Source organism: Gymnoscopelus braueri, assembly GCF_963280865.1.
Source record: "Gymnoscopelus braueri genome assembly, chromosome: 6".
NCBI lineage: Eukaryota > Metazoa > Chordata > Actinopteri > Myctophiformes > Myctophidae > Gymnoscopelus > Gymnoscopelus braueri.
In genome coordinates, this window is record NC_137607.1 from 27,596,660 (window position 1) to 27,621,524 (window position 24,865).

General features: G+C 42.8%; 1 protein-coding gene across 2 annotated transcripts in view; it reads right to left on the reverse strand.

Moving 5' to 3' along the window:
• The window catches only part of fcho1 (FCH and mu domain containing endocytic adaptor 1), a 56,947-nt gene that overhangs the window by 26,584 nt on the left and 5,498 nt on the right, over nt 1-24,865 (reverse strand). For both annotated transcript variants that reach the window (XM_080431706.1, XM_080431707.1), the window contains exons 2-7: nt 18,851-18,912; nt 6,850-6,941; nt 4,976-5,050; nt 2,095-2,236; nt 1,665-1,817; nt 450-554 (exon numbers count right to left, since the gene is read on the reverse strand). In XM_080431706.1, coding sequence (XP_080287832.1) covers nt 450-554; nt 1,665-1,817; nt 2,095-2,236; nt 4,976-5,050; nt 6,850-6,941; nt 18,851-18,877 — 594 coding nt within the window. In that variant the 5' untranslated portion in view covers nt 18,878-18,912. The remainder of the gene's footprint in view (nt 1-449; nt 555-1,664; nt 1,818-2,094; nt 2,237-4,975; nt 5,051-6,849; nt 6,942-18,850; nt 18,913-24,865) is intronic.

Consider the following 24,865-nt stretch of genomic DNA (forward strand, 5'->3'; position numbering starts at 1 on the left):
CCATTCAGAATTATGGACAGAGTGACCCTTGAATCCATCCAGATAATTGGATGTGAGGATTCCAATCCTCATTTCACATAGAAACAGACATTGGGTTTTTGCTAAAGATTTCCATGGAAACAGCGGCGGTAGCTATGGAGATCCGGAGGCAGTAATTATGGGTAATGAGTGGTGGTGTAGGGCTGCGGGCGACGTGGCATCCAATTTTGGGGAAGGATCATTTCAGGGGGAAAGGTTTGGAATTGGTTGTCACCTGGTGGCAATCATATAAAAGGTGTGTTTCTTAAAGAGTGACAGGTGGAGAGAGAAAAGATAGAGATGGACCACGAGAGAGAGAGTGAGGAAGAGATGGGGAGAAAGACAAAGCTTGAGAGGGGGGAAGAGAGAAACATGGCATAAGGGAGAATCGGGAAAGACAGGTGAAGACAGTTGACGGAGTCAGAACGGACCTGGGCCGACTCGCTCATCTTCTGCTCAAACTCTCCTCCCACGCGGTTGTACTTCTCGATGCACACTGCGAAAGACTCAGCCGATTTCTTAGACTTCAGCTCCGCCTAGTGAGCAAAAGAAGGACAAGGAAATCATAGCCTTTTAACAACTGACTCTATTTCAGTAACCTTAAATAAAACTTATAGCTTGCCAAGTCATTAGGAACAATTTCTTCTGAGCAATTACAGCCATTCCGCTGAGTATTCACCGCTATCCTTTGAAAAACAGTGGCAATTCATTCACACATTGGGTGTCCCTGTAGTCTGCTAAGCACAAATCAATGAGAAAATGTTTCTGTAGCCAAGGACAAATCTGATTACTTTATCAATCTCTGCTCATTAACACATTGGCCCCAGAGGCAAATTATGACCTATTTTAAGTCCCCCTACCTTTAGCCTGAGATACCAAAAGGTGTTATAAGGCAGTGGTTCTCAAACTTTTTCATGTCAAGGACCCCCAAAATTATATATATTTGGCTGCGGACCCCCCATCTCAAAAATGTTTTGTGCCAGGGATTTTTCAAAAATAGCAGATCTACAAGATTCTATTTTTGAATAGCCAAAGTATAAAATATGGTGAAAGTGGTGGAAATGATTGTGACGCTATATTAACTAATTTAGCTGGGACCCCTGGTACCCCCCCAAGGACCCCTGGGGGTCCCCAGACCCCACTTTGAGAATCAATGTTATAAGGGATGGGCAGAGTTAATACAGGCTTTGAAAGGGGAGACCTTGAGGTTTCATTCAGCTGTAAGCTGCATGTTCCCATAATGCCAAAAAGATGCACAGAGATCTGTGGCTGCTTTCACAGATGTAGAGTAAATCCCCTTGCACACAAAGTCAGTATTCATATTGGGGGGGGGGGGGCGGGGGGCGGACGACTAACATCTAACATTTAAAATGAACACACGCTTCTCTGTGAAATCTTGCACACCCATTCCGTCCGATGAGTTAAGATTCCTGCATTTTTTAAGAATGCGTAAAAAACTGAGGAACCATTAAAGAAAATAAGACCCTATGACATCAAAATCAATGTTAACATTTCTTGTGCTTCACTTGTTCAGTATCTGCCCCCAAAATGACAAAAACATTTTTGGGGATATATTATTATTGACAAACGAACCCCCCAGAATAGGGATGCTGGGGTTCAAGTAATTAAATTGAGGAGTGTCTGACCTTCTCCAGCTCTTTCTGAGGAGCGGATTCCTTCTTGAGTCGCTCCAGCTCTATACACTTGCCGTGGTATCCCTCCTTGGACTTCTGGAGGTGACCGTTCTGGACCTGCAGGGCCTGCACCGCCTCCAGAGTACCCACCACCTCCTCCTTAGTCTGGTACAGACACACACACAGTCACACATAGACACACACAAACGTATACTCCAAAATATACTATATGCAAATATAGTACTCCAGGCCTATATACACTGCATGTATAGTATACACACACACATAATTCTACTCTTACATACATCTTTGTTTTATCCTCACTGCAGTGCTATGACAAATGAATTTCCCCCACGATCAATTAAGGTCGGTCTGACTGTCAGCCTCAGTCTTTACATCCAAAACGTCTGTCAGAGTGACCTGTGCTGATGTGTTCATTTACCTTGCGATGTGTTTTAACCTGCTCCTCTCCATATTTATTGAGGTCTCTGATCAGGTCGTTCATCTTCCTCATCAGCTCCAGGTGGCAGAGAGCCAGCTTGTCTGAGGACACCCGAAACACATCCCACATGGGAGCAAATGTCCTGAAAAACACACGCACACTAGCATGAATATATAGGCACGCATATACATTCACACAAAAAGCACACACTTGATAAGATCATTATGCTGTGGATTTTTCTAAATGGATTTTATGAAGCTGACAAGGGCAATAACTATGGATGACAGGCCTGACAGGCCATGAGATAAAGAAGAGACTGAAGGACACACATGAGTCAACCTTTGACCCTGATGAAGACACAGTAGCGTCAAAACGGTAGTCTTTGTACCTGAACAAAGCAGCAGTCGGGCGGAACCCTTGTATTTCCAACGTTTTTACGGGAAAAAAATGGAAAAAATAACCTGTGTAACAACTTCCAGTGGATCCAATGGGTGACGCTATCATACGATGAAGTATAAAATAGGGCATTAATTTATGAAAAACAATGGAGTTTTTACAAAAACGAATTTCACCCACTGTTTTTTAAATGTATTATTGATTGATTGAATACTTTATTGATCAAAAAATGTAAACAGCACGAAGTACAGTAAAGCATTTGGGCTAAAAGGATAACACAAAAAAGTCCTGGGGACTTGTTTCCATCGTGGTCCCATGTATTCAATTCATCAACAGAGCATAGAATATTAATACATGTCATCAACAAATAGCGATATTTACAGAGGAGAAAAAGAAAAACCATGGCAGTGTATGACCCTTCATTTCAATGGGAATTAATATCTAACTCCACTTGTAGTTTCCTGATACTGGTAGATGCTTTTTCAGGCCACTTTTGAAAGAAACCAGTGATTCACATCCTTTAATGGATGATGTCAGGGCATTCCACATTACGGTGGCAGAGCAGTAGAATGACAATGTTCCCATGTTTGTGCTAAATATGGGGGGTACCAGATCGTGGGTCCTCACTCTGGTGTTGTGGCTGTGGGTATCACTCACTTTGGAGAAGTAGTTAGACAGGTATGAGGGCACTGTCCCTTTATGTATCTTAAACACCAATCCCATTGATATTTGGTTAACCCCGTCTTCTACCCTGAGCTATCCCAAACTAGCGCGTGTTGGAATTAGGTGGGTCATGGGCAGTCCAATCAGTTTGTTTTGGGAAGTCTGGAGCTTAGTTTATAGTGACATTGAGGTGCTGGAGAACCAAGAGGTGCAAGCATAATCAAAATGGCATTGAATGAGGGCTCCAGGTAGAGTCTTTAGTGCTCTCTTGTTGACAAAAGAGGAAATCCTGCCCAAAAATCTTGTTCTTTGGTTGACTTTCACCTGTCAGTTTGTTATCAAGAATACAGCCCAAATAGGTAACCTCTTCTTTACCTGATATTACATTGTCATTTAAACATTTACTTTGAAATGGGCCAAAACCCAAAACAGTGAGAGCACATGGTATCACGCAACCTCTACTGCTGACTTCACATCAAATGATCATCATGTTATGAAATCATAAAATCTCACAACCAGAAACCGATCACTAGTGGCTAGACTGGTTAACCACATAAACCCAAGCTTCCATATTCTGGACATGTCATAATAGCCGGACATTCGTCAAAAATAGGCGATATATACAAATATTTGCTTTAAAAAAAGCAATATAAGTAGCAGATCTACAAGCTCATAATATGTCAATATTATTATATTATGTCTTATAGATCGGCTATTTTTAATGACGAGATTTGTTGTAGAGGGAAAAAAGGAAGGGACCAAGTATAGACCTCTGGGGGACCCCGGTCAACAAAGTACAATTACAGTATATATGGTTTAAGTGGTTAAATTGCTGTACGTTGCACTTCAGCATGTTTATTTGAGCACAGAGAAATGTCAGAGCACACACTGTACACAGGAAGTGAAAAAGACAGCTCTGAGAGGAAGGAGGAGTGGAAGTCAGAAACCACAGAGCAGAGATGTGATCTATCTGGGTACCATCACACTGCTACAGCCTCTGTAGGAAAACATTTAGAACACCAACACAGTCTAGCCCGGTCTTGACAAGACTGGGCTTAGTTTCCATAGGTGTGTGTGTGTTCAAGTCCACTCCCCATTCCAATCTTTTGTCTCCATTAGGGCAGACAGCAGGGAGCGCGGGAGAAAAGGATCGGAGTGTGCTCTAGTGCAGTTAGCCCTGAAAATTCACCTTTCAGGAGGCCAAAGGGGGAGGTAGTTATCACTTCTCCCTTAGACAGGGGACCAAACCCCCCCCCCCCTTTTTTTTCCTACTCCGTACATAGTGTTTTATATTTGTGATGATATTGAATGTTGGTGAATTGAATACCTAGGACCCCAATGGAAACAAGTCACCCACAAGGACTTATTTGGTGTTATCCTTTTAGACAAAGTGTTTGACTGTACTTGTGCCGTTTTACATTTCTGTCTAATAAAATATTCAATCAATCAAAGTCAGTGTTTTCCAAACAGTGGGTCAGGAGTCGGGACCCATTTTACATCCACTTAAACATTCAAAATAAAAATGGAAATAGCTGATCTATAAGCTCACAACGTGACGCATGGGGAGCATGTAGATCAGCAATTTTTGCCATTTTGGAAAATGTTAAAATATTATCATCACATAATATCAATATCACATATTTTGTCAAAAATACTGTGACATTCGATCTTGTCCATATCAACCAGCCTTGTGTCTAGTATTAATGTAGTGTGTAATAATGAATACTACGTATGTAACTACATGTTGATGAGAGGCATGTGCTGTCAGGAGAACTAGGTGTGGTTTGACTGTACTGTGTGGAGGCCCGTTAATCTCACTCACCCCTGTGGACTGCCATTGTTGGCCAGCTTCGCCAGCTTGCTCATGGACTTGGAATAAGTCTCCTCTATTGCAGCCCTGAAACAAACACACACACAGAAGGGACAAAGAACGAGAAGTCTTTAGTTTACCAGTAATAAATCAGGAAGACAAGACTAATAGCTTATGAATTCTTAAAGTTGGAACTAACTAGACTACAGAGAGAGAACACTACACAGCGGAATGGTAAAAATTCAATAAAACCTCCTCACACAACCCCCCTGCCCATGTTAACACCCCATATATTCTGTCCCGTCCAATTCAGACTGTACTACACTTTGATCCAGACATAAACCACCAAAGCCAGAGAGATACAAGATTTAACTTCAGCGTTGGATAAATGTACTGTAGCAACAATACCACATTTAAATAATGAATTCTCCTTATTTCGCCAAGAGTGAACATAAAACTTTAATAACCGTCTGTAGACCCCCAAAGTCAGCGGTTATGACTTCACTTACAGTAGAGACAATGACCTGAGCTGTGAGGGATGTTGAGGAACTAGTTGATAATATTTCATCTAATATCTATCAGCTTGACAAATGAGAGTGTGTGTGTGTGTGTGTGTGTGTGTGTGTGTGTGTGCAAGGGTATGGAGCAAATCATCACTCCAATAGCATGCACTGTCCTGTGGAATCCCACCGCTATCCCACAATGTCCCTATTTTATTTTCTGACCACTGATTGGTTGTGTGATGCTAATTTGGCAGATAAGCGAATTTCCTCTCAGCAAGGAATGTGCAGAGGACTAACTTCTGAATGAATGTCAGAAATGTAAAAACACTGGTGTTGTTGGTCACTTGCTGTGAGAAATTACTGGGAAACTCTGCACTGCTATTTACCCACCGTTAAATGTTCCTACTGTTAACCGATTCATAGTTTGATATTTAATATGAGAAAGGACACAAATAGCAGACACTTAGGGTAACTTCTATAACTATTTTGCTCAGTATTAGGCAACCAGATATGAAAAACATACAAAAGATAAACTCCAATTCTCAAGGATACACCAGATCATTAAAAGATTCTGACATTCTGTGAATGATCTCTTCTGCCCACTTTGCATTCTGCTGGCAGAACTACCATTTTGTGATTGAATAAATGATTTGACAGATCACTTGCAGTCACCAAGCATTTCACCCAACCAGCCTTTAGCTTGGTCAATGTCAACATCATGTAAGGCCTGCACAATTATTATAAAGATAGGATTTGTTTTTATTACATTATATTGGTGAAACTTGGTGGCAATATCTCTGGATTTGGATGAAAGATTTCCTTGCTCTTTGCTGTGTCACGCTTGTGATTTATGAGACAGTGATTCTGTCTAATATCCTAAACTAAAGCATTCGTTGGAGGTAATCTGAAACAACTTTTCCTCTAAACAATAGCCAAACAAAAGCCAATATTGTACTTTCAATGTTTTCGCAATTAATTAACTGTGCAGCCCTAGTGTGCCAAGTTGAAACGGTAGATTTTTTTCCAATCGAACACTTCCGAGTTCTGCCACCTCCCACACACACAAACACTCATGCATTAGGGCTGAACGAATGGAAACAATTTACTGATTTGCATATATAGGCCAATACATTTCCCTAGTGCCACTTGGAATGAATTTATCTCTCTAGCAATGATTAGGGTGACTTTAGAGGGTGAAATATTGGGCAGTTGCTCAATACTGGTCGACTGAACATGACACCTCTGTGAAATGAAGAATCAATTTGTCTTAGCTACATTGTATCCTTTGCAATGTCAATATTGCACATGTGTGCATTGCGATGTCGATGCTGAAACGATATATTGTGCAACCCGATCATGCATACAACACACACAGAGGCTTACCTCTCACGGACAAACTCGGCCAGCTCCTTGGCAGCCAGCTGGCCATGCTTCATGTTGTGGTAGAGCACGTCGAAGCCGGCATTCTTCTCCCCCTACCGAGAAACAAATCATAAAACACAGGAGGGCCATTATTAGAAACTAAAGACAAAGAGAGGAATGTTAAGTACGGCGTGTTCTTCGTACAAGTCTAGACCCTTATCAAAATGTTTAGTCACCGTTGTTCCTCTAAAAGATGAATTGGTCACATTAGTATCCTATACACACACACCCACGCAACAGAAGCATTGACATTCACAGCCTGAAAAAAAGAAGAAATCTCCATCTTAACAGTGGTTATTAAAGGAGTAGTTCACCCAAAAAAAAGATTTCCGTCTCCTAACGGCTAATGTATCCGGTAGGAGACACAAACTAGATTATTTGTGTCTCCTACCGGATACACCCCCGGTCATCAAATTATTGGCTTAGGAATGCCACAAAAACAAAAATAAATCCATGGATTCAAGGCTTCATGGGGTGTGCAATTGATAGAAAATAAGTAATTTTTTGGGGTGAACTCCTCCTTTAAAGTCACAAAACTTTTTATTTATTTCCTCCTTTCTTTTTCATGACCTTTTATGCTGCGTGGGTGTGTGTTTCAATGTTGTTGGGTAATCAAGCCCTGGGATGACATTTTGATGAGAAAACCTTTCTGATGGGTTTCTTTTGCGGCTGATATTTCCCTGCAAGTCTCTTTGGTTGCTCACAAGGGACGCAACAGACTCGATGTGTGCCCTGTGCGCAGTACACACCACTGCAGCTTACACACACAGTTTGCCATAGATGTTGGCAAAAACAGCTTAGGAATACCATGACTCAACAACATTACTCAAACATGAGAACAGCACAGAGTCGTGCTGTTTTGCAAAGCAGGGTTCCCCTGTGACTCGACCAATACCAGAATTACCACTGAGCAAAACACAGCATCATAACCACTCTGCTGTAATCACAGACACCTGGCTTAACTTTAATGTCAGTAATTGAGGAAAAAAGAGCCAGACTGAGGCAGCACAATTAAAAATAGCCCTGTCTAGTTTCTTGAAAAACCCCAACACAAATTGACCAGCTAACAGAGGGCCCATTCTAGGTTGTGTTTCAAGTCAGGCAGGCAGGCAGACAGGCAGCTGCTTCTCAGGACCTATAAATACCCCATCAGAGCAGCCCAGACAAATTCCCAGGTAGCAGGGGAATGGATGGAATGCCAAGGAAGGGTCTGGGCATATGCTGTAGAGTTACCTAAAACCACACACACACAGAGCTGCCCTGGCACACATACCGACACTCACAGAACTCCCTCCCTACATGCATGCAAAGAAGCAGTAGCTGTTTTGAGGTGTATGCGCGTGTGTGTGTGTGTGTGTGTGTGTGTGTGTGTGTGTGTGTGTGTGTGTGTGTGTGTGTGTCAGCAGCGGAAGTCTCAGACAGGCTGTTGACATGTAGGCTCATTCATGCATGACCTTACAAAACAGAACCCTATAGCCTCATAGCTGACAACATCAACATAGCAGCATGTCATTTTCTGGGGATTGGGACTTTCACCTCACAGACAGCGAGACAAACTTAAAGGGATACTTCACTTTAGGGCCGGGGAAACATTTAAAAAATATATAAAAAATAAATGAAAAAAGTTATGGAAAATTCATGGCCCCCTCACGCATTAGAGTGTCCTACTAATGTGTGAGGGGGCCTTTATTTTGCCATAACTTCTTTCATTTTTTTTTTATATATATTTTTAATGTTTATTTTATGTGAAAGTGAAGTATCCCTTTAAGAAAAGCTATGGCGAATTTATTTATTTTTTTCGTTTGAGCTTCTATGCAACGCTAGTGTTGTTTCAAGGTACTGTAGGCCATTTGAAATCATCTTATCTCTCTGTACTGGCAGATGACTTGATAATGCGTTTCAAAATGGAAGAATTCGCTTCAAGAAATAATGTCATGTAAATGTGATGAAAGCAGGACACTCGTTGTGCTTGTTTTACAAAGCAAAAACACGTTTTACAAAGCAAAAATCTGTATTAACCAGCCCCATATACTACTTTGACTGGGGTTCCCCAGTGGTCTATTGTTGGTCCCCTCTTTTCCCTCTACATCAAATATCCCTCTACAAAAAGATCTACAAAAGAATTCGTTGTGTTGAAATGTGTTTGAGCCTGTATTTTCGCAGAATGCCCAGAATAGGGCCGCTACGGTTTATGTGATTAATATTGTGACTTCTTAATTCAGCAGTATAAACTGGCTTGAAATAAGACTGTTGGTTTTGGTGATAGGCTGGCTTCTCCTTGAGTTTCTATTATCTTCTATGGCCATTGTCTCATTCTCTCCTCTGCAACTTGGCTCTTGTTGAAACCCTACCCTGGTCGTAGAAAGGTGAGCTGCTAAGGCCCACATGCACACACACACCCCTCCTCGGTTGACATTACACCTGTGCAATATGCTCAGTAGGCCCGTCTATAGGCTGTATGCAAATACGGCTTATCAGTTGCCAAAGTTAACATATTATTCTAAGTTCAGTTCAGTACAGTTTTGCTCACAGCTCGATACAAATAATTGTGATAGGCCTTGAATATTTATTAAAAGCAAATACAGTATATGAGTTGGGCAATTTACATCCCAATAACTTGCAATGGACATTACATTAATTATGAGGCAACAATTTCTCAGAAACTATTTGTGCATTGTGGATATTGCCATTACATCTCAAATAATGTTTCCAGCTAAAATTGCTTACCATCAAGAACACCTTTTAATTTCAGCAGAAGAAAAGCACTACTTTCAATTGACACATGCAGGGAACATCTGGCATTGATCTACAGTCACCTCATCAACCATAAAGGAACGCCAACTCAAAAAGATGCACCTAGATTTATGGCTCCATTTTATGGATTTATGACTACTTTGTTGCTTCCCCCTCAGGGGTTGTATTATGGGATGGAGACAAAAAAGCAGAGTCACTGCTCACATACAGCTCCTAACATGAATTTATATATATGTATATATTGAGTTTCGATATTGTTGTGTAGTTGTTTTTGTTGCACTGTCGTTTTGTCCAGCTGTTTGAGTGTTGAGTGTTGAATATTTAATGGACCACAATAATGGAAACAAGCTTCTGGGTCCATTTAGCGTGTTTTGAACTTGTTGTACTGCCTGTACCATTACAAATCGTCAATAAAGTATTCAATCAATCAATCAAGAACCTCACCATGGCAGTTCTAGGGTTCCAAGTGTGAAGAACTTATGATGGCATTGGCTACTAAGGTGAAGGTCACGGCAAACTGTGATTGAATGTGCACGACTATTATGTGTATTTTACATTGGTGAGAGGCTCTGTGCATGATGCTCAAAGAACTTTTTGGGGCATGACAAATCAATCTACCAGCTAGCTCTACTCATGAGAACAAGAAGCCTGCAGAGTCTCTTCTCAAAGCACTCCATAACTTACTCCTCAGGCCTCTCGGTGCCTGAGAGAATGCTTCATGACTGATCTAGGCATCCTCCCCCTCCCTCCCTGATCCCATCTCTCTCTCCTCTGCAAGTGTGCTCTCGCTCTCTTTTTTCATCAATTAAGATGACCGCTTTGGTCATGCACGAAGAAGCACATTATCATGACAATGAGGGGAGAAAGGAGAGGACAGGAATGAGGGGCGTGTGTAAAATCTGCGTGGGGGGATTTCTGACAACTTTTCTCCTGACGGCTCTGAGCACTTCACACAGCTGCAGGGCGAATTTGTTCCAACTCTATCAAGGGGAGGATGGTGAGGGGCAGGGGACTTGTCGTTTTGCCCGTTTCTCTCCCTGAAAATCTATAGTCAGCATGGGGGAAGAAGTTTAACAATAGAGGACAGGATCCCATTCATCCCCACATCCAATCGGTCAAAATAATGGTGGTGGCGGGGGTCAGCATGATTAGGGACTCAAAGAACAGGCGTGCTGATCTAGGATCACTGTCTGGTGATCGGTCACAAGGCAATTCAACGGAATGCACAACACTAGGGCTATGTTCAGACTGCCAGCCCAAATCAGAATTTTGCCCCATCCAGATTGGTTTTATCAAGTCTGAACAGCAAAAAAAACTCAGATTTTTGCTGCTAATCAGATTTGATGTGTCATAGTCTGGACAATTGGACACTGACGCCTGATTTATTCGTCGTCATAATGACGTCGTCGCTCCCCGAACATAGCAGAGCGACAGTACAAGCTCACAACGCTTCATACCAGGACACGTGAGCTTGTAGATCAGCAACCAATGCAGATAGGTCGACGATGTCTCAATACAGAAATCTGATTAGATAACTTAACACAGTGCTGACAGTCAGTCCTGAAGATTATATTTGAGAAAGACATTGGATTTGCCTACAGACAAAGCCTAGTATTCACATACAGGTATGTTAACGCCACCATTGTGAAACATGTGAGGTTGAGCACTGGACTCATACACATCAAGCCTCTAAGAATAGGAGTAAGATCACATGATATTAAAAACTGTTTTAAAAACTTTTCACAATATCTTTTCTTGCAACACAGTAAGTCTGCAGGCTGAGCGTTTTGCTACAGCATCAGCCCAAAGATGACAACACACACAGCTCAACACACACAACTCCTTTTAACACACACACAGTCCAACTCCTTTTCACACACAACTCCTTTTAACACACACACACACACACACACACACACACACACACACACACACACACACACACACACACACACACACACACACACACACACACACACACACACACACACACACACACACACACACACACACACACACACACACACACACACACACACACACACACACACACACACACACACACACACACACACACACACACACACACACACACACACACACACACACACGTCAGGTCCAGTAACTGCTCTCACTTGGTTCTAATTAGACATACCCCCGCCCTCCACCGGGCATAAAGGGCCAGCTTCACATGCCGCCCACTAGAATAAACAAAGGACCCGTCTGATTCACACTGCCTCTGCATGTCTGCCTTAACCATATAACACCTGCGAACATTCGGCAAAAATAGCTGATCTGCAAGCTCACAAAGCATCGAAACAATCAAATTAAATCCCTGAGTGCTGCATGGTGGCTGCTCACTAATCCTTAGGACAGTTTAAATGCAGAGGACATGTTTCCCCAAGGGGACAATAAAATCAAATGAAAGAGGGCAAATAGGAGCAGAGCTGGTATAGAGCCCTAGGGGACCCCGATCAACTAAGTACTGTAGTGTTTAAGTGGTTAACTGGCTAAAGGCCAGGAAGAGAGGGATGGTCAGAGGGGTCATAACACTTCTTAGCGTCTGTGGAGACCTCTGCCCATAGTCTTCAGCCTCTGCACTGCAGTTTCCTAGGGCCAATTCTGCCGCTTCTTTTAGATTGCTGCTCTACTGCTAGAACGTTTAACAAGAAATGCACTACTCGGTTTGGCTCTGGCTCAGTCTGAATCTGTGTCTGATGCAAACAGATTGACTCGTCATTATGGACACCTGACTCAGTGACTGACTGCCTAACATCAGTTTGACAGTTTAAGGGGGTCCGGTGACTGAGGACATTCTTGTGCTGTGATGCAGGAACACAGGCAGGCAGGCAGTCATATGAAACCTTACTGCTGCAGAACAGGGCAGAATAGAAGAGAGCAGGTTGACTCGATCTTCTGGCATGGTTTTAACTTATCCTCCTATCGGAATATTTTGTTTCCACTGGCAACTATCCATCCGTGTGAAACACCAAGACATGTGGGGTTCCAACTTCCCTTAAGTTCAAACCTCGGGTATCTTCTATTGAACCTTACTATAGGTCTTTCACCAACTTACAATGTTCCCATGATAGATTTGCTGAGTCTGTGCATTGAAATCAATAACTAAATGAATACAAATCTGAGATAATCGTTTTTGGTGCCAAGGAAGGCTGAATGTCCCTGACTTATGCCCAGAACAAACAGACAGACACGGTTTCTGTCATCGGACCAAAGCTCAATCAGCGCGAGAGAGAGACAGAGAGAGGGGGGGGGGGGGGTGTGACGTCAGACCAGAGCTCGATCAGCATTATCAGCTTGTAAGTAATATAATAAAGGTTTTCTTTCATTAATCAGGGCCTTTTTGTATTCTTTCCTCACGGTGAGAGAATGTATTTGTTAATGTGTCTTTAATGGCGATTCTATTACCACGACTGGATGGACTGGATAATGGCAATTCAATCTCTTTTCTCATTGAAAATCTTTTAATGCATTCCTACATAACGCACTAGAATTACGTTAGTCAGCCAAGCAATCCATTAGCCTGTCAACAAACCAGGCAGCGACACGAGAGGGCGTTTAGCTGACTCACTGAAGTTTTTCTGCTGACTGACTGGGTTTAGCTAAATGGGACAGTCCTTTCATGTGTTAAAGGGGAATTTTGGACTAAAGTTTTCTTACCTTTTCTATGACGTTATGATATCTTAGGATGAATGGTACAGTAGAAAAATGTCATAACTCCACCCCTGAGCCGCCACAGCTTAAAAGGTGCGCGGATAGGCCTTAGGTTAGATCACATATTTTAATAGCTTTTTTTGTAATTTTTTTTTATGAGATCTGACGTTCATAGTGACTGAACACTATACAACCAAAAAAAAAACAAAAAAAAAAACAGAAGTCTCGCTAGACGAGATTGAAATCTCGAGATTTCAATCTCGTCTAGCGAGACTTCTGTTTTTTTTTTTTTTGGGACAGTGTTCTGTCACTATGAACGTCAGATCTCATCAAAAAAAATTACAAAAAAAGCTATTAAAATATGTGATCTAACCTAAGGCCTATCCGCGCACCTTTTAAGCTGTGGCGGCTCAGGGGTGGAGTTATGAAATTTTTCTACTGTACCATTCATCCTAAGATATCATAACGTCATAGAAAAGGTAAGAAAACTTTAGTCCAAAATTCTCCTTTAAGAGTAGTGGCCAACATAGCCTAGCATCATTACAGCCCAACACTGATTATGGTGTTCTACTGTTTAGGCTAATCTTAAAGTAAAAAAATTAATAAAAACCCGAAAAGAAGATTTATTCAGCATAACTTGTGTTGATGTGTTTTGGACGTCTTATATGGCTCGTGGAGGTCATCAATAATCATTTGTGAGAACTCCCTGTCACACAAACGTGCATACAAAGGATACCATGTGTGCACGTGGGATCATGCTTCAACTACACAAATACACTCAAACAGTACCCTGTCATAGAACTGCGACTGCAAAACACTCACTGTCTCTCTCGCGCAAGCACACACGCACGCACACACACAGTTTGGCTCCCCTTCAGGCCAGAGCCATTAGCCAAGGCCCTGTTAGCCCTCGAGTGATGACAGCGGTCATCACGTGAGGCTACGGTGATGCGGTGAAGCGGTGCAGTCAGAGCACAGGACCAGCTCATGACACACACACACACACACACACACACCAGCACAATGCTGCAGCACAGTCAGCAGCTAACACACACACACACAGAATGCTGAAACACAGACATGCATTCATGGGTAGATGTACTGTATGTACGTGCAGGTACGTACACATACGTCAGACACACAAACATACTTTTATTGCCCAATCAACTATGGATTTGCATCTGCTATTGCAAACCTGAAGGCAAATACTCAGAAACGTCCCTTTATCTAGCAGGACAGTGAGCCTCTATGCACACAGAGCTATTAATCTAATCTAGCTGGGCACGGAACAGATCCACAAGGATGGAATGAGAAAGGACCAAAGACTGGAGGAAGGACATGTCTTTTGAGATGCATAAAGCAGTGAAAACGAGCAGGTGAAGGAAAGATGAGGAAGGAGAGATGGGGAGAGCAAAGAAAATAAGGTACAAAGAGAGAGTGAAAGACAAAGGGAGAGGAGATAGATACAGGCTATAACCCTATGAAGGACAGCTCTGTGTGTTTACGGTTCTCGTAGAGCACACCACAGAGAGACAGCTTCATGAACCAAGGTGACGGGTGACTAGCAACACTGTCGTCATTGGGGTAGCCAGAGGCTACAGTACTATGCGTGTATGTGTGTGTGTGTGTGTGTGTGCTCTGTTATAAGGCACATTTAAAAACAACTCTCTTTGACCAAAGTGCTGTACAGAACATCATGTTCCCTCATAAAGGGTTCACATTTTAGTCTCTATATACTTTTTTGTTCTTTTTGTCTTACTACATACTCAAGGACATTTCGACATGAAGTCGGGATCACACCGGGAACCTTCCAATTCCCAAGCAGCCGCTCTTATCTCTTGAGCCACTGCCGCCCCAGATTTTTTTAAAGAAGTAACGTTTTTCTACCAATTAATCAGCCAAAACAATGCCCATGGCAAATGGCTAGTGTTTCTGGCAGAGCTTGACACTAACATTCCAGAACCTGTATGAGGAAGTGAGATTCGATATTTAATTGAGACGCAAATTACCTGGAGCCTGACCAAAACTACTGTCATTAGCCCATTGTGTACATGCACACTCTGCATCTGTATGAACTGAATTTCTCTGCCACAACTAAACAGGTAGTTCCGACTAAGCAATCCGATTGCTCAAAATAGTTTCTCTGCTGTGCGGAGTATGACAGCACAACTAGTCAATCACACTATAAATATTACTCCACCGCTCTTCAGCCATGATGTTAAAACTGTAAAATCCTGAGTGGATTGACTGTGTACTAGAAGCACCTCCCACTCTGACATCTAGCTGTGCTGGTGAAAACGCTAGGCTGGCACTAGCAGTTTAAAATTTAATTTTAAGTTTGCAGAAGTAGTCTTCGTTACAACAAGATTGAACTAAGTAGTGAAGATTTGTTTCTGTGTGGCACTGATTCAGTTTGGGAAGTCTCAATGTCAGATTTAGCTCATTAGCTCAAGTTGGCTGGCACAGAGCCATCTCAATGGGTCTGGAAAGGCTGAGTAAACAGGGACTAGTTACAGTATTGTCTCTGTCAGACCCCATGTATTTCCAGGGAAACAGAGATGACACTTGCAAAAAGGTTGTTATTTTGAGAGTGAATTGCCCGACAATATGAATACATTTTAATTATATTGTTTATTTTGACGGTAACTGTTGTATAATCACACTATAACACTCAATGGTGTGCTTTACCGTCAGTATTGGCACAACAGTGATGCGGTCAGGTAAGAGGCACTTGTGCTGAGTTCTGCAAGCGTCACTGAAGTGCCAGTAATGATGGTAAAGCACACCCTTTCATGTCATATTGCTCCTTTGAGGTACTTGTACATTTCGTTGTACATTTACACATTCTATGTGTCCTCCTCTGCATGCCATTTACCCATCCTTACTATTAGGAGCAGTGGGCACTATTAAAACGCCCGGAGAGCAGAACGGGGTCAAGCGTCTTGCTCAGGAACACTTCAACACATAGACTGAGCGCTCAGGGGGCAATCCGTGGGTCGAATCAGGGATCTTCTGATTCCCAGAAGGACTCTACTCATTCAGCTGTGGCAACCACATTATGTTATGGCCGCCCCCTAACATAAATAATATAAAATAATCATTAACTCATTCACTGCCACTGACGTAATTATTCCCGTTTACCAATCCTGCCACTGACGTAGAAAACGTAATTTATTTTATTTTTTTTCCCAAATTTGACCCAAAGACCAAGGAGATATGATTTTTCGAAGATCTAGACTCCCATCCACTTCCTTGTTAACTTAAAAATTCTGTATCTTGGCTCCTGAGTACTTTTTTTTTTCCGATGAAAAATCTCTGGCAGTGGGCAAACGCGGCCAGCAATAATTGTGGCAGTGAATGAGTTAAAAAACATCTTGATGTCAAGCTACAGTAGATTGAGGACAGCTACAGTAGATTGAGGACAGTAAACATTAATGGTTTTCAGCAGCACATAACACTTGGGAATCTTGGCATTGATGGGATATTTCCTTAGTGCCGGTGTGGAACGCAGTGAAAACACTGTGCTGTATAGTTATCGGCCAAGTGTGCCAGTCTACTGCACTCAAACTAGAGGTCGTTGAGTTTATTGTACCTTGTGGGGAGATTCAACAATCGGCAAATCATACAGTGAAGGAAATTCGACAGCGACACACAAGTTCCTAATTTACTAAGGATGTATTAATTAGAGCAAACAGGTGTACCCCCTCTGTGCTGTAAGCAGCAGATCTCTCATGCTCCTGATGGAAATAGACAGCACACACTGCATGGAAAGGCTTTGTGAGCAGGTGCTCATTTGGAATGTGCCTGATCCAAGGAATAAGATCAGCCTGTGTGCGACCTGTTCCCAGGTGGCATGTATTGACTCATTAACTCGAAGTCTGATTTATGATCGCACAGCTGTTGGTGTCAGGGAGCAAGTTGGCAAGCAAGATACATTTCCTAAGATACATATAATAAAATAACAAACACATACATCTGTATTCACAGTTCACACATCTCAAAACCTCAAAGAGTTAGACCCATTTGCCTTGTCATATATATATATATATATATAAATAAATAAAAGTAAGAGCCGAACATGAAGGCAAAGCATAACATCTAACATGGAACCGAAACGTCTTTTCCTCCCTCCAGTCTATGCCCTCTCCACTTGTCTCTCTATCTGCCTCCTTTGCTCATCTGTTGCCGGCATTTCTGCCTGTTTGAAAGCTTGATCCTTTCCACTTTTCATTGCCAAGCTGCATCTCCCCCTCTGTCCCAGTCGGCCAATGTGCCTGTTTGCAATTCTACCCAGGACACAAAGGCTGGCACAATTTATGGATGACTGACGGCACAGTAATAAGGCTGTAATAAACATTACACTACGTTGTTGGGACAAGGACAACACTAGAGCCACACATAAGACTACACAGGTGTAAAGCATATTAATACATGAACACACATAAACAGGGTGAGAAGAAGTAGACAGTAGTAGACAATGAGTAACAACCGATATTCTTATCCCTTGTATACCTCTAGCTCAGAAGCATAGTTTTTATGTATACTCAATCTAATCAGAATCTACTAAGCTTTATCCCTCATAAAAGGGTTCACATTTTGGTCTCTATATACTTTTTTGTCCCAATATTTCACTGAAGGGGCAATGTAGAAGTAGGACACACCTGAAATAGCTTCACCAGGTGTACAAGATGGGGAGGAAGGGAGAAAAGGGTGTTATGGACAAAGCAAGTAAAACGAAAGACAGCAAAGCCATGCATGCAAGAGAGAGACAGGAGAAGTTGTCTTGGGACCAGCTGACAGAGACATGGCCTGGTATAGTCACTCCACCTCACACTCTCTCTGTGTGTGTGTGTGTGTGTGTGTGTGTGTGTGTGTGTGTGTGTGTGTGTGTGTGTGTGTGTGTGTGTGTGTGTGTGTGTGTGTGTGTGTGTGTGTGTGTGTGTGTGTGTGTGTGTGTGTGTGTGTAAAAATGTCTCCACTTTTCACTTCAAGCAGTAAGCACCGCCTCCCACACTGAAAGGTTGCATCTTAAAATATACTGTAAATTAAATTACATTTATTGATCCAACATTTGTGTTTTTAAATTTCTACTAAAGTTCTACATTTCAGAGGTGGGAGAAAGCCGGAAGCTTGCGTGGGTACCTGGAACAGCAGCATGCACCCCTGAGTGTGAGAATACTGTGGAACTCTCAAAGCTCTGCGACTCATTATTCTTACTCAATGTTGTGCTGAATGGGCAATAAAATATGTCCTTGACAGCTGGAAGAATAAGCTTGTATAAAGACAGTCATCATTACAGGCATGTATCCCGGCCTCCAACGTTAACGTGTGATGTGACTTTTTTTATTGTTATTATTGTCCTGTATCAAATAACCACAGGGTTATATCCATTAAAAGCCACATGTCCTGACAATGCGTCCTTGAGCAAGACACTAGGAGACACCTACTCTCTGGATGAGACTGAAAATGTAATTCTTAGAGTGCAAACTCAAACGATACTAAATGCTTTCCGGTGGCAGGCATTACGCGTACTCACCCAGAAGTTGTTCTGAAAGACGGCCATCTTCACTCAGAGGGACTTACTGTACAGTGAGTGATCTGTAAAGAGAGAGAAGAAAATGACATGCATTAGAACCAGGAGGAGACAGACACAGTTGCCGTTTATCTGCTCACTTGCAGCCGGAGCAAGACTCGACTAAACACAAAAGTATAGGAGGCGCGTGTGTATGCTAGCAGCTTTTCTCCCTTAGGTACTAGTATTGATCCTAAACCTCCTGCAAACTCCCACATTTTTTATAATTTCAGCCGAGGGAGGAACCATAACTCTGCCCTACAATGCATATGCAAGCAAGCATCACGTACTGTATATTACAGATTGATGAAACAGAGTGAGTATGGAACGTTCTGATGGAGACTCAGTCAGGCAGGGAGAAACCCTGTCTGGAACAATACACCGATACTGAAGGTAATGTCAAGGAGACAACACTTGGCTAGTCTTTAGTTAAGTAACAGCAGCCCTGGCAGGAAAAGAGGCATGTTTGACAACTTCAAGGACACCCACACAAAGACAGTCTGGGAGGAAGCGGCAGTACAGAGAGAGAGAGAGAGAGAAAGAGTAGCCAACAAAAAGAGTCGAATGAGGGACAGAGAGGGAGACCGCGAGAAATAAACAGGAGGTACAGTACTGTAACCGCCAAGGAGATGAAAGATACTTGCTTTCACTTTCAGTATTATTATAAATGTGTGCATCGATCTGATACAGTGGCAGTACCTCAGGACAGCACTCAGTTTAAAAGATCACGACGCATCTGAAAGCCACTTTTGACACTAATGACAAGCTCACACACACGCAACTATTATAGCCTAATTGTGACGACATTCCACTGATTTATCCCAGCCTTACAACTATAGATATAAAACAATATCAACACTTAAAAAAATATGAAAATCACAAAGAGAGTTTAGCTCTTCAGAACAAAACAGTGTGTGAGTGTGACAGACAGATAAATGCAACATTGACTTCTCGTGTTTTAGTCAGTGATTGGTCTCTGCAAGGGTTGTTTCAATAATAAGTACCAAAACCAATATCGCTTACATTTGGCTGAAGGACAGGGAAAATATTGCAGCAGCAGTTGATAATGCTTCAGTTGAGAATGTACATGATCCTCTGCTTCCACAGACAGCTATTCACAATATGCAGACACACATGGGGCTGGGCAATATATCCATATTATACCGATATCGTGAGTGATATGAGAATAGATATAATCTAGATAGGATTTTGGATATCTTAATATAGTGATATGGCATAAGTAGCGTTGTCTTTTCCTAGTTTCCTTGCCTACTGCCTACTTAATACTTATACAATACATTTCCAACACGCTTGAGTTGCAGATCTGCTAGTTTCACTATTTTGAACATTATATGGATACTGTGACAATAATATGGTATTGTATTTTCTTTTAGAGGTATTTGGTCAAAATATGGTAATATTTGATTTTGTCCACATTAGCCTACACCCCCCCCCCCCCCAGGGCAGCTCTCATTGAGGGTTCCTGCAATCCATTATTCTACTGACCGTGTGTGCGTGCGCTGACAAGAGCCCTTTCCCTCTCCTGGCACAGACTGAGCTCGGGCCAGGCGACCTGGCATTAGGCAGCCAGGAAACACACAAGGACACATACTGTACACACAAACACACATACAATACCACAAAGAGACACACACCCACACACACCACCAGCCTCTCACCTTGTTAATTAGCTCAGTGCTGGGACAAAAAGGCCCCCTGTGGACAGCGTTCTGTTTGGCAGAGTGAGCTACTCGGACACAACAGAAAGAAAGCGAGAGAAGGAGAGACGGAGATAGATAGACAGAAGGACAGACAAAATACTACCCTCTCTGCTTGCAGGTCTATGGGGAGAGGAAATGATCAGGGAGGACTCGGAGGAGAGTTAACGGGCGAAATAGGCTAGACCCACATACATATATAGATATGTAGAGCTTATAGTACTCGGGTAATATAACTCTGAGACAGTGTAAAACTGGACCCGTAAACACAGAATCCTCAGTGTTTATGCACACAGGCAATAACAGCAACACAAAAAGAGTTGCCTACAGTATGTGAAGCACAGTGCAGGGGACAGATGCTTTTTTCTTTCATTTAAAGCTCAATTACAATTTCACACAGTAAAATGATCAGTGTTCCCTCACATGGGTCCAGTTGGGTCCCTTTATAAAACTCTCAGTTAAACAAACACTGAGGATTTTATTGGAAAGGTCACACCACCATCATGTGCTGCCGGTGCCAAGAGAACACATCCCTGAACACATTCTGCCATGATAAAGTACCCATGTAGGGACAAGGACAAAGGGACAATGATCCCCACTAATCTACCAGCTGGTTTTTAGTAGAAAAAAATAAAACTTAAAGAGGGAGAGAGGGGGAAGGGAGAAGGGCAGGCCAATGAGCAACTAAAAATAGAGACAGACAGGGATGGAGTTTGAGAAAAGAGACAAATATTGGATTTGACATACTTTCTCTAGCTGGGTAGACTTGATGTGCCACACTGAAATTTGGGACTTTACTGTGCTCCTTTTATAGCCTATATTTCTTTTTTTTACAGGGAGGGACAGAAACAGAGACGGATGGAAACGGGTGCGGCCTAAGGCGTGGAAGCCAAGCCAGTCACTTGCTGGGATGTACAGTAGTAGCAAGAACTAGCTGACATCCAGCATTTTACATGTGGTTTTAACTAGACGTTCAGCTGAGATGAGCTCTGCTGTCAGGCAAACAAAGCTCAGATGAAGTGAGTACAGACACATCGTAAATCATCGTCGGTTTCTATTCAAAAATTAATTACTGGAGCAAATTATGGTTACGCTCTGCATGCATTTTGTCACCGAGAGTTTGCATCAGATGGCTTCACTCCATTAGCATCAGCAGGCCCTGGACTTTAATGCTTAATTTACACACAGTCGTACAATGGTGTCACGTGCTGAAAATAGCATATCTACTAGCTCACGTGTTGCGATGAGACGCGTTGTTAGCTTACAGATCGGCTATTTGTGGCGAAGTATAAATGAGACTTTACCCAGCAAGCACTGGGCGGGTGGGCTACACGTGAAACCTCTAACAGCAGTAAACAATACAATTAAATCCCACGCTGGTACTTGAGTTATTTTAAGGTTTAAACAAGGGAGGGGGAAAAGAGTTACCCGCTGGGCTCCATAAAAAATCTAATTAATCTCTGGTACCTTTTACTGAGCACTCTGACTCTGGGTAAATCCTTGTACACTACATGACTGCTCGATGCCTCCTTGTTCCGTTGATGACGGTGTGAGACATGCAGACAGACAGACAGACATCCAGATGGAGGCAGACAGTCAGATACTACAGTTATTAGGGAGGTTTTAAGTCAGTTTAAACGCATATGACAAACAAGCACCCCATGACAGACACTCACTTATGGTTAATTTATACTTTGTGGGACAGAAAATAACAGAAACTCAGTAAAAATTTGATTTGTGGCAGAGAGCGAGTCACAGAGACACATAATATGCAGGGAGACTGACAAATACAGCCAAGCGGACAGGCCAGTGGCGTCTGAAGGTTTGCTGCAAATTAGGGGAGAGAGGTGATCATATCAGGCCCAAACAGGCAGCGAGTCAGTCAAGAGAGGCCGGCTCAGCAGCCATATCAGTGAAGATACAGTCCCATATGTGCCCTGTGGCTCAACCAGTTAGTGCACACTGCACAGACCAATGCTGCTTGTGAGCGCAAGGACCCAGGTTCCGACCACATGTCTTTCCTCCCTGTGCCCTCGGTTTCCTGTCTCTCTGCACTAACCTACAGGAAATAAAGCATAAAAGTGGCACAAAAAAAAAAAGCATTCCTACTTCTGTCTCCTACTACTATTCCAAACTATCAGCCCTTTTAACCCCTAATGCTGCCTGACAACACGCAGATGGCTACCATGAAAATTAGGACTGGGGGGGGGGGGGGGGGGACAGACTCTCTTTCTTAATCGCGAACACAGAAACTGTCGAGCAAGGCCTTTTTTGTTATCCGGCAGGAAATAAATGGTGCAACTTCTCCGCCCATATTGAGCTTATACTTGCTGTTTTTTTGCCTGTTTTTTTCTGCAGCTAGGGGTTTGTTGAAAAGGGGGGGGGGAACTCTACTGACAGATGCTTCTGCCCCAGGGAGAGAGAGGAAGAGAGGGTAGCTCAGCGGAAATTCCCTCCTCTTCATCGCCACCTCCACCTGCTCATCTCGCCCGCCCCCTCGTCAGTGAGGGATGAGAGACGGAGAGAGGGAGAGAGAGAGAGAGACAAGCAGTGAGGCAGACAAGCAGTGATTCCGGCTTCTCCTGCTTCCGTCACTGACAACCTGAGAGAATGGTTTTCTCTGTCTTGAAGAACACAATGAAGAGGAGGTGGGTTTAAAGTGTAATAACTCAACCCAGAGTGGAATATACAGCAGACACTTTGCCAGGCTGCTAACAGCCCCATCTGTCACTGGCACAGAAGGCAAGGCAGAAAGCAAGCAAGAGAGAGAGAGACAGAGAGAGACGGTGGGGTAAATGGGCAGACTATGAGGAAGGGTAGAAAAAAATGAAACATCCGACAGTTCTGCTAGAAAAGAGGTGCTGAAAAACAGGTGAACAACCAGGGAAGATGGGCAAGACAAGAATGCAGGGCAGTGCACATTCTGCACAATGAAATGGCACTGGTGGCTGCCTGGTGCAACCGCAATGATTAAACCAAACACTACTTTAAAGTAAATTTTCAGAGGCCAACAGATTGGAAGATAACCTTCGTATCCACTCTCTCTGGCAAAGGACCACAGTCAGGCCAGAAAGCTTAAACAAGGAAGGAACTGTTGACGTGTTCCTTTCTTCAGACTGGAACATGAATAGCATCAGTCTGAGCTACAAGTTCTGCAACCTATTTTTGACAAGATGGCTGGAGAACAGCCAGAGCCTTGCAAATCTACTGCACTGCATAACGACTCCTGTATGTCCTTCACTACTAAACCTGATTTGGCAAGGCAAGGGCAGTGATCATTTTATGTCAATGCTCATTTCCCCTGCACCAGCAAAAACTACGCTACACGAACACATGAGATCCAGGAGCAGCCATCGTTTTAACAGCAGTGTCAAGATGAGTGCTGGAAGAAAACACTGAACTGCATGAAACATCCCTTTAACACTGTCCATTGGCATCACACCTTACATGGACCTTACAATGAGAGCCAGTCTTTTTTATATGCAGGGAAAGATCTCTATCCGCTTCACAACTACCATCACCTACAGCAGCAGCAGCAGCCACCAAGCATCAAACAAAGAAAGCCCCAGAGCTTGTGACCCAACAAGGACAACCAAGCTTTGTACTTTAACAAAAACAGACTAGAAGTAACAACCTGGAGCCAATCACTTCCATCCTGATGTCATGAATGAATAACACATACGTTTTATGTCCAAAAACAGCTTTGATGACGAGACACCATTCGTCAGACTATATTCATTCATACGGTGGCCATTTTGCTCAAAATTCGTACCCGGGTAGGACTTAAGACTAAGAGTGAAATAGCCACTGTGTGTGAATATGGTCATGGTCAATTAGCCAGTGCCGATTCTGAAGAAAACCGAGAAATCAGCAGAGCAGGAGAACTAGGCAGGCCACAGTGAGAGAGGGAGAGAGAGAAAGATAAATAAACAAGCCAAGCTCTCTCAGCTCCCCATTGTCTTGGCCTGAATGTGCTTTTGTGGGTGCAGGCAGCATACAGTCCAGTCCAGTACAGTCTATGACAATGTGCCAGGCGGGCATCACTCCCCAGTCCTGGCATTGGCAGCTGTGAGAGACAGCCGAGAAAAACACACAGCATGACAGCATGAGCATGGTAGGCACAAATGTCAGCCCTGGCTTCCACAATGCATGTTAATGTTCGTAAACAGACAAAAGATTAGTATTCAAAAATGGGCAAGAAGACAAACAGCATACAAATGCTTGGGAACATATTTGCATAGAGCAAAGCTAAGTTGAAACG